This window comes from Polypterus senegalus, chromosome 1 (assembly GCF_016835505.1).
Source record: "Polypterus senegalus isolate Bchr_013 chromosome 1, ASM1683550v1, whole genome shotgun sequence".
Taxonomy (NCBI): Eukaryota; Metazoa; Chordata; class Cladistia; order Polypteriformes; family Polypteridae; genus Polypterus; species Polypterus senegalus.
In genome coordinates, this window is record NC_053154.1 from 197213313 (window position 1) to 197224577 (window position 11265).

Here is an 11265-nt window from a genome sequence, read left to right on the forward strand (position 1 = left end):
GTTGGACAGTTCTTAACCCAATTTTAGTAGTTTCTGCAATCTCCTTACATGTTTTCTCTGCTTGCCAAGGATTTGACCCTTCTCAAACAGACTAACATCTTTTCCACGACCATGAGATGTGTCTTTTGACATGGTTGTTTAAGAAATGAGAAGCAACTCATTGCACCAGTTGGTTAAATAAAGTGTTGCCAGCTGAAAGATAATTGCCCAAGCAGTAATTATCCAATAGGAGGCTCGACTAGTGGCGACTTTTTTTTTTGGCCATGCAGTTAATATATAAGACATTAGGCCCGTTACAATAACGGTGCGCTAGAACAGTAGTGCATAAACATTAGTAGGAACAGTCTATATTAAATGGCAAGGGACCTTGACCTCATTCTGTTTCTTGTCTTAATTTTTTTTTTGTCAAAAATATTTTTGCAAGAAGCCTAAAGTAAAATAACAATAAAAATAAAATAGAAACGTATGACAATACAGCAAGTATAATTAATATTGCCTTGTGTAGTGTAAAACTTTGTAACAATCTGTAAGACACAATATCTGAAGAAGATATTTAGGTAAAATTTTCTATTTTTTCACCTCATGAAATTTTTCTATACAATTTAATTATACGTAGACAACATTTCTTGTAAATATTCTGTCTGAGTTTGGGAACAGTTTGCCTTGTTCAGGACCATCTAAAACCTTGACAACAACATCTGGAAAACTTCTAACTGTTGATAATGCAACATATAACAGACCATGGGTGAATACTGGTTCTGGCAAGTAAATGTCAACTTTTTCTAAGGTTTGCTCTTCAGAGTCTTTCTATTTCAGCGTTTTTCTGACGGTCATTTTGTTTTTCTTCAATCTATCTATTTGCTCGTATTTTTCTTTGTCTTTCAGCCTTTCTTTTCTCGATGTTTACTTTTTGAGCTAACAGTTCTTCTGGGAGATGTTGCTTATATAGGATTTGATTGTGTCCTTTGTCCTACTTGACGTGCCCTTTTTTTTTGGGTGGCATGTTGTTAGTAGATACATCCGAAATATTTTCTGTTACACTAATACTGGCTTGTATGTGGCTGTAATATGCGTCAATGTATTGTGTGTCTTTAATTTTCTCTCGCAATAATACTGGTTTGTATTCCCGTATAATGCCTGTAATTTTCTCTGACAATAATACTTGCTTTGATGTCCGTAATATGACTTTAATTTTCTGTCACAACAGTGGGCAATCAGCAGAGTGTCCCCAGCAACCAATGTAATGTGTGGCGTGTAGCTGATAATCATGCCCATGGCGTCTCCCCAGCAAGCATTTTAATCTGTGCTGGCATGCAGCTGATTATTGTATGTGTGGTGTCCCCCCAGCAACGGATTTTATGTGCGTGGCCGCGACTACCCAATCAACTTGAACACAACACATCCTCCAAATACGAACCTGATTGAAAGAAATAATGATAATCAAATCCTCGATGACAGCAACACTCATAACAGTCACAAAACAATTACATCGACAATCATGTTACGTTATTTTTAAAATGTTCCCTTTTCTTTTTCATAACTTCTTTAACACACTACTTCTCCGCTGCGAAACGCGGGTATTTTGCTATATATTTTGCTATATATATATATATATATATATATATATATATATATATATATATATATATATATATATATATATATATATATATATATATATATATATATATATATATATATATATATATAGAGCTCGAGTGAATTCTGTACATGGCTGCCTTCCACTCCTTTTCTGAAATATTGAGTAAGAGATCCTTTTCCCCACTATTCTCTTGGATCTTTGAAAGGGAGGGACTGTAAAATAGTTTTATATATTACAGAAATGCTGTCTGAGTCCTCGAGACTGAGAAATATTTTTTCTGGCATAGAGGTAGGTGGGAGGTGAGGAAAACTGGGCAGGTTTTGTTTAACAAAATTTCAAATTTGAATGTAGTAAAAGAAATGTGTTGCTGGTAAATTAAATTTGGAGTGTAATTGTTCATAAGATGCAAAAACGTTGCCTGTGTTCAGATCGCTAAGTGATTTAATCTTGAATGTTTTCCAGGCATTAAAAACTGAGTACGTTTGAGAGGGTGGATAAAGGTGGTTCTCGTGCAGAGGTGCCACCGATAAAAGCTTTTCTATCTTAAAATACTTCCTACATTGGTTCCAAATTCTGATTGAGTGAAGCACAATTGGGTTGTTAGTATATTGCCGATAACTTGTATTTATTGGGGTACAAAGCAAGGAATATAAAGAAGTACTGCAGGATTGCAAAGTAAAAATTAAATAATCAAAATAAACATTGACTTTGAATGCAGTGCAGAAAACTGATTTAATTGAAAGAATAACCATCTCTTAAATGGGCATACATTAAAACCTTGTATTAAATGTCCATAAATACGGCCCGGAGAAACCGACATAAAAGCAGCTCCTTGGTCACCGTTTTGCAGACACAGTTACTTAGAGAGTAGTTTAGCAGCCAGGAGATGTGGGGTCCATCTGCCTGGGTGCATGTTTGCCAGCAACTTTCACAGAGCCAAGGGATAGTGGGCATACAAGTCGCCCCTCACCCCAAGTCAGTGAAGTGAGGCAGAGAAGACAGTCTGTATGAGTGGGCAAAAGGCTAAAGCAGATGGAAAATTATTCCATGCTCATTTTGTGCTGTCTGCAATTAGCAATCTCCAACCTGCTTTTTTTTTAATATACCCCCCCCCAGTCCCGCTCCTTCAGACAGTTTAGCATGCGTATAGATTTAATGCTTTTGTGGTTGGTAGAATTGTGCCTTGGGATTTTTTGGGTTGCAAATAGTGTGCTACCACAGAAAAACAGTTGGAAAACAATGCTCTACCTACAGCTTTGCTCCTGGAACTCTAAAACAGATCTCTGTAGGTGCTATCTCACCTAAAAACTGACACGATGCACTACTTGGATGGTTAAGTTGCATTCTTTGCATAGATAAGTAAAGACACTGCAAACCTTAACATGTGTAGGGATAATCATTACACTTCTATTTCAAAGAATTGTGTCATTATATTAGCATAGTAGGCATAGACTGGTGAATCAAATATTGAGGTACTAGAGACTTATTTTGGTTTTAGTGCCATTCTAAGATAACCTATTTAGCACTTATGTGATACGACATTGATTCTTACAGAAACATAAAATGAAAAAAGGAAAAAAAATAAATAAAGAGAGAGAGAGAGAAAGAGCGTAATTGTTACCTGTGCAACTTTTCTATGGCACTGCAACAGGTCTGTCAAAACACCCCCTACTCAGTCATTTTCTCTCCACCCCCCCACACCCATGTCAGTATATGTATATCAAGAAAATGAACACCAGTGCTATCTACTGACATGTGGCGCATCAATGTGTACTACTTAATACAAAATATTAAAACTTTAAAATTAAAATTTTATTTCATACCATTTTTTAAGGTAGTATATAAATAAGGTACTGGATGTGTATGTAATTCTTTAGGTACATAATTTACCAATATTACTGTTTTGTAATATTACAAAAATAAATAAAATAAAATACATGAAAATGCCACCCTGACCAAAGCACTGTCTGAGGCGTGTTTCCACACCCTGCATACAGTGCATCCGGAAAGTATTCACAGCGCATCATTTTTTCCACATTTTGTTATGTTACAGCCTTATTCCAAAATGGATTAAATTCATTTTTTTCCTCAGAATTCTACACAACACCCCATAATGACAACATGAAAAAAGTTTATTTGAGGTTTTTGCAATTTTATTAAAAATAAAAAAAAAACCTATGAAATCACATGTACATAAGTATTCACAGCCTTTGCTCAATACTTTGTCGATGCACCTTTGGCAGCAATTACAGCCTCAAGTCTTTTTGAATATGATGCCACAAGCTTGGCACAGCTATCCTTGGCCAGTTTCGCCCATTCCTAATATATACTGTATATATAAAAATCTCTTAGGACGGTATGTGGCATAATTAACTCTCAATGTTCCTCTACAAACAGCCAGCATAGCTCCTCACTGGGAAGCTACAATCTTAAACATTTCTCATTGATCTGAGAAATCCCAAAAGTTACATACTTGTCACATTTGCATTTCACCTGTGCTCTCCAAATACAGGGTTTGTTTTATTTTATACCTTATTATGGAATAGGCTATAGTTCCCTCTTGGTTATGTATATAAATAGAAGTATTGAGAGGAAAGAAAAAGAAAAAAGCACTTTCCATTTTTTAAGTGCAAATGAAATCTGCTTATTTTCAACTTTTGCCCAGTGTGAGGTTATAAGTATGATCTTAAAGAAGTCCTTAACCACCACCATCATCATCATCTTTTAGACAGGTATTACATACATAGTCTAATTCTAAAAAAGTACAGCAGATATTCTCAAGAACAGTAGGCAGTGTCACATTAACCCAAAGAAGAGGCATCAATACCTTGTTTTTCACCAACAAGCTGCTGTGTTCGTTTGCTGCTTCCCCACAGGTAAAAACATTGCAGAAAGCACCAGGAGGAACTTCTTGTTGAAGTATCAGCTGCACAATGTCAAACAAATAAAAGTTAAACATAGAAAAGATAATTGAAACCAACATTTCTTAACTAAAGATCAAATAATGAAGTCGGGAAAATGTTACCCATGCCCACAGCTTTTTGGAGTTAAAGGAACCTCATAAGGCTGTAATACTATATATGTTGGTATGCATGACTATTTGAGGGAGGTCTGCACCTAGATTAGTTTCTTATGTTTTACTGTAACAACATACAATTTCTTAACATGTCAGCGCTATTTGTAAAAGAAAAACAAAACACTAATTTATGAGAAGTGGAAACAATTTGTTTAATGTTGCTATAATCTACTTGGTAGAAAAATGAAACGCAGAAGACTGTCCAGTCATCAAAAATGTCAACTGAAAAATAAGGTATGAACATCTCATACATTCTATTTTTTAAGTAACACCCAATATATGATAAGTATTGCAACTATAATTAAGTATAAACATAAATATAAGTTCTTTCATCTTATTGCCTGTTATGCAGGCTGGCAAATAGGGTATCAACAAAGGTCCTCCGATACTGTCCGTCTTGAACTAGCTTCCCTATGGTTCCACAGCTGTGGTTTTGATTAGATTAGATAAACTTTATTAATTCCAAGGGGATATTCACATGCATACAGCAGCAGAAACATAAAAATAAGGATACAGACTCATAGGACAAATAATACAGCCAATCAAGCTTAGCTTTGATAGTTCTATGCCATGGGATTCTGGGTCTACATGCGAAAATACTGTATGGAAGTCAATGGGTTTAAAAATTGGGTGAATAAATAAATTTTGTGATGGTGCATTTTTTGACAAGTTAAACAGTTAGGAGCATGTCAGAGTACACATTTTATATTTATAAAATAAAGGAATACTTTAGACGTGTTTTTCACGTTGGTAGATGTACTCTATTACTCAGTTTCTTAGTACATATCTCAAGGATATGCATATTAGGTTATTGGTAACTCAATCAGCAGTCAAATTCATGTTTCATGCAGTTCAATGCAAATGTTTGACCAGCTTTGAAATTTTCACATTGAACATTTAAACATTATCTATGCAGATACTCTGTTTTATACACAGCCTATTTTAACATACTCATTAAAGCGAAATGCAAATTTGTACAGCTCCTATTAAGTTAACACAGTGAAATAAGAAAAGCCAACGCAACACGACACAACAGCCACCTTGCCATCTGTCTGATCATAAAAGATACCAGTATTACACATCCACGCCATACACAGAGCCACTATACCCTATTTGTTTTTAGGATATAAACATCTGGGCGTATAGACAACTTCAGGGGTTCAGTATAATGTACATGTTCTTGTCCACTTGCGGAGAACAAGGTGAAAGATGACCTCTCTGAATGGAAGGGCCCACTCAAAGTTTGTCTTCTTTGCTCCATTTTACCTTCAAAAAAGTACTTTTTAGGTGTAATAAGGGTTTATACACCACAACTTGACCAAAGTGATTCTCTCTAAAGAGTTTGATGAACTGTTCTTGAATAAACTTTATACACACACACCTTAGATTTATACTTGTGGTCAAATGACCAAGGGCTGATTGCCCGCTTTTACTTTTAAATCTTATATCAATACATGATGATGTCTTTCCTTACAACTTTCATAGCCCTATTATTTTGGTCCCTGTTAATCATGAAACATCATTAAGCTGAGCAGTCCTCGTAACTGAAGCTTATGCCAAATGAGCTACAACACCCAGTCCCCTGGCCCTAAGAACACTTCAAGACAGGAATGCCTAGATAGTGGATAACTTTGTTTGACAAGCATTTTAGGCATAATATTTAAGCCCAGTGAGATGTGAACCTCTTAATTATCTGTGTAGACATCATCTGCTCTCATTAACACACACAAGCATCCCAGGAATCTATCAGTAAAGGAATTTACTAGAATCAAATGCAGATGTTAACGAACCTAGATGAAGACTCCTAGGAAAGTCAATTTGACAACTCTTAGATTAAAAACTAGTATAATTGCCAGAAATTTCACATGCTGGTGTCAGAGTTAACAAAGCCAAAAAACAATAAGCATCCTAAAGCATATATACGGACATTCAAACAGGTTTAACCAGCTTGGTCATTTAACTGAATATTTTCCAATGTAAACTGTTCAAAAGTTAACTTCTGATTCTTGGATGGCTTTTGAGATACTGAAGCTATCTTTGTTACATGCAAAGAAGAGATCTGTTAAGCCTAGTTACCCTCATACATAGCTGCCTCCTTCAGACAGACTTCCACCGGAAAAACGAGCCAGACTGAAAGCCAGACGCAAAGCACGACTATCATTGAAAATTACCAGCTTTCTGTGAGTTACACTGTTGTAGCATCAATCTTATACACTTCAGCTTTGTGTCTACCTCATGTGGTTTTTAATTTTCGATCCACTGAGTTAACCCTCAGTAACAGCACTTGGATCAAAGCTGAAAATCTTATTTTGGCATAGCACACTCTTGCTGCTGGCAAGCCCATTGGTATTGATTTTTGTGACATTCTTGTTGATTGGCCGTTAATAAGTCTCACGTTATCTCTCTCCTCAAGGTATCTTGGCAGTGACACTTGCTGTCACTAACATCTTGATCTAATTATTTGTCCAAGAGGCTCACAATGATTCTGTTATAGGTGCTAATGCCAACAATGCCAGATCCTCACAAAATACCACAAAAACTAACTAATCTGGGTTAACCATTTACTATCTTTAGAATCAAGGGTTCTGAGTTTTATTTTAACTACTGACTATTCTAAAAAGAACGTTACATGCGTAAACTAAATACAAATCAGATATGACCAACCTCCTCATCGCAGCAAGAACAACGTTTTTGATACTACATTACTCGGCATGTAGTGCTACCGAGCTTATTAAGTAAGCCCTTTTGAACTTTACTGTGAAATTAAGTGTAAGTTTCAAAGAAATATAAGCAATACTGCAGCAAAGAACAATTCGTAGAACAGTAATAATACTGAAATGTTATAAATGTTGTGGAATGCACCAAAGTCGTAAAGTTCAACTCGATCCTTGAGAGACAAATGAGGGTCGACCGGCAGCTAGGCACACACGAACTAACTCATCCTCCCCAAGCAGCGCTCAAGGAGGTTCCCCCACGAAGTAGCGCAGTTCATGTTCTGTAAATTAAAATCTTACCTGTCTGGTCTCCCCGTGTGGCTCGCAGTAGTCTGCAGACACTCCTCTTGATTTCCACCTTCACCGTCGCGTCCTTAGGGACGAACAGCCCGGTTTGTACTGCTTCTTTAGACAGATTCCGAAAAACTGATCGCAGTTGCTGGTCCAGCTGGTATATCAGGTCAGGACTGTCCGTGCTGCGGCCACCGGGGGAGTAGACGAGTCCCAACAGTGCTGGCCGCTGCCTCGAAAACTTGATACGGCCTCGCACGTCTTTTAGGATCACCCGTAAGGAGGCACGCCGGGCGGTATTACGCAGGCTTCCTTGACTCAATACAAAGACCACGAGAGGCGAGTCGATCGTCCGCGCCTGTTTCTTGCACATGCTGCGTGACGCTGTGGGACAGGTGAAAGCTCCCGAAATATTCGCATTTACCGAGTTTGCGCCGGCGGAAGAGTCACCGTTGTGCATTCTGCACTGTTCAGCCAGATCCAAATCAAAGAGGTCATTCACCAACTCCGACAGCTGCCTGGCTCGTGCTGTTCTCTCATTTTCCCAAATGTCTCCAACCAGGTAGATCCGATGCCTGCCTCCGATATCGTTCAAAACCTCTTCAAACTCTTCGTCTGACAGCTCATCATCTTGGTCTGGTGGAAGTGCCATCTACAGAAAACATCACCTTCGTCCTCCCGTACCACCGATACACACTCGCGGCTGAGCTCAACTTGACGCTCCACCTCATCCTCCTTAAACACACTGGACCTCCGGAAGCCCCGTAGCCAGGACCCAGCACCTGATTGGCCGGCTTTACCTGAAACGGCGTGTCAGTGAACTTCTCCCAAGGGACGTTTCAAAGGTTGCCTGAGAGCAAGCCAGTTACACTGGTTAAACCACTGGGGAAAGAGGGTTGCGTGCTTTCTGTTTGCAGTAATGTAATAAATTGTGAGATGTCAAAAAAATACAATCACAAGCATTTTATAAGCACAGATTAATAAGTACTTATTCTGTACTTATTTGAACCAGTTAGGTAATAGATGGAAAGATGGAACATTTACACCTCTAAATGCTTGAGTGTATTAATTGATTTAGTGTCAAAAACAGAAACATATACTGATTTCGCTGCTAATTCATATTTAGTAAAATAAAATATTTAATACAACTTTGACACTAAACACAAAATAAGAGATTTACTCTCTTTTTAAATATTCTTTTCAGTTCAAATAATAAATATTTAAATGTATTCAATTAAGTTGTGGCTCTGAAGCACAGTGGTTAGTGCTGTGGCAACACAGCGAGGGACCTGGTTCCAAATCCTCAAATCACAATCTGGGCAGTGTATGTAGAGTTCTCCCCATGTCTCATTTCTTGCAATATGCAGAAGAAAATCAGGTTGCTTTGAGTGACAATTTTTAAATAGCCCGATTGTGATTGAAAGCGGGATGGCCTCATGAACAACTTAACTGTGCTTCCTTCGTTGCCACAGGAGCTGAGAGTACATGGTCCCGGTACATGCAAGCCTGTATTGGAATATATTGCTTTGTCATCATGTCAGAAAATGTCATTATTTATGACCGCGTTTCTCAACCTTTTAATTATTTGCGACCCGAGTTTTCATAACAGTTTTAAACGCGCCCCTCTAACGTTTTTTTGAAAGGAGCCCACTAATACCAATTTGTTCTTTTTTAATTAATGATATATCATGGATGCACATTTTATTATACCTAATTAACTTTTATCGACATTTATCTAACTCTATATTTATTTTTCTAGTATCAGAATGTAGTTTAAGTTAATTTGTTTTGGTTTCAATAGATGTATTTTTCATATTTTTGATTCTTGTTTTCTTTTTCACATCTTCGCGCCCCCCACAGTTTGAGAACCATTGATTTATGAAATATTTGTGAAAAAATAAATTGTGTGGCTTTGGCACATGCAATACAAGATTCAATTTTAATAAAGGTTGACTGTTAGAAAAAAAAAGATTCTTTCAATGTAGTTTAGGTGAACGGTAAAGTGTTTTTTGTAAAGGTTTATGAAAGAAATTAAAACTTTATCTTTTAAGCTGAAGAAAGAAAATTAGGATTCAATTTTGAAACTGAGTAATTTCTTTACAGGTCTTCTCAGATATAACGTGTCTACAAACTCTGAAGTACTTTGTTTAGTTAGTTTGTTTAAAAATTCATGACTGCCAACTGTTACCCTATTAAGCTTACCTTGTTTTATTAATGTCACTAAAGTAATGATTAACACTTTTCATCTGTATATTGAGAACAGTCCAAATATTTAGGTCTTGATCTTCATTTTGAGACAAGCCATTTGGTGACTTTAACATTTTGGTGTGAAAATGGGCTTGTCTTGAGGGGTATATATTTATTTAATCTTATGCCTTGCTGGTAGGTCAGTCAACAGCTGTCACATGCCTGTCTGCATGAATGCCCTATCACCCTTCTGACCAATAAAAACATTTATTGGTTGGTGGTTTAGTGCCCTTCCCCTGTTTAATTTTAAAGCAAGATGAGGTGGGCTGCAAAGATGGTCCTGGATGTGTTCATTCACAATCCTAATGGCATATAGTATAAATTACTATATTTTTCAGTACAAAGGAAAACAGTAAAACAGGCGTGGAGAGAGTGCTTGTATAAACTATCTGACCTAAAGTTCTAATGTTTGCCGACCTTTATCTAAAGTGCACCTGACCTCACTTATACAATTATATCATCGCAATTCCCCACCACTACATTTCAAATTATATTTAACATCTCTGTCATCATACCTACTTTAAATAAGATAGAAAGACAGTGTAGACCCAAGATTTTGTGCCATCTAATATAACAACCTGCTGGATTATGTGGGCAGAAATAAAGCATTGTCTCTATGCTGCTTTGAAAAGAAGGCCAAATGAAACACTTCGAATGGGTAGAACAGGGGATGCACAAACAAGTGTGTTTCTTCGTGCCAATCCCAAGCCCGGGTAAATGGGGAGGGTTACATCAGATAGATAGATAGATAGATAGATAGATAGATAGATAGATAGATAGATAGATAGATAGATAGATAGATAGATAGATAGATAGATAGATAGATAGATAGATAGATAGATAGATAGATGCTTTATTAATCCCAAGGGGAAATTCACAATTCACATCAGGTAGGACATCCGGTGTAAAATTGTGTCAGATCAATATGTGGACAACAATACAGATTGGTTGAGGCCTGGGTTAACAACTGTCATAACCAGTACTGTTAGCCAATCGGGTGCTGGTGGAATTTGGGCTACTGTTCCCCAAAGAAGGAGAAGAGGGGGGAGACATGTCTGGAGGCAGGAGGAGAGGAGGAAGCTAAAAAGAGTGGAACTGAGGTAGGAACCTTGAATGTTGGCAGTATGACTGGTAAGGGGAGAGAGTTAGCTCATGTGAAGGAAAGAAGGAAGATTGATATATTGTGCATGCAAGAGACTAAATGGAAGGGGAGCAAGGCCAGGTGGGTTGGAGGTGGAATCAAATTATTCTGTCATGGTGTGGATGGGAGGAGAAATGGGATAGGGGTTATTCTGATGGAACAGTATGTCAAGAGTGTTTTGAAGGTGAAAAGT

The 11265-nt window shown here is 37.3% G+C and overlaps 1 protein-coding gene across 1 annotated transcript in view; it reads right to left on the reverse strand.

Moving 5' to 3' along the window:
* The window catches only part of LOC120537468 (uncharacterized protein C2orf72), a 28662-nt gene extending 19958 nt beyond the window's left edge, over positions 1 to 8704 (reverse strand). Inside the window, exons 1-2 of the mRNA XM_039766429.1 lie at positions 7694 to 8704; positions 4431 to 4529 (exon numbers count right to left, since the gene is read on the reverse strand). Of these exons, the coding sequence (XP_039622363.1) occupies positions 4431 to 4529; positions 7694 to 8336 (742 nt within the window). The 5' untranslated portion in view covers positions 8337 to 8704. The remainder of the gene's footprint in view (positions 1 to 4430; positions 4530 to 7693) is intronic.
* Positions 8705 to 11265: the final 2561 nt, after the last annotated feature.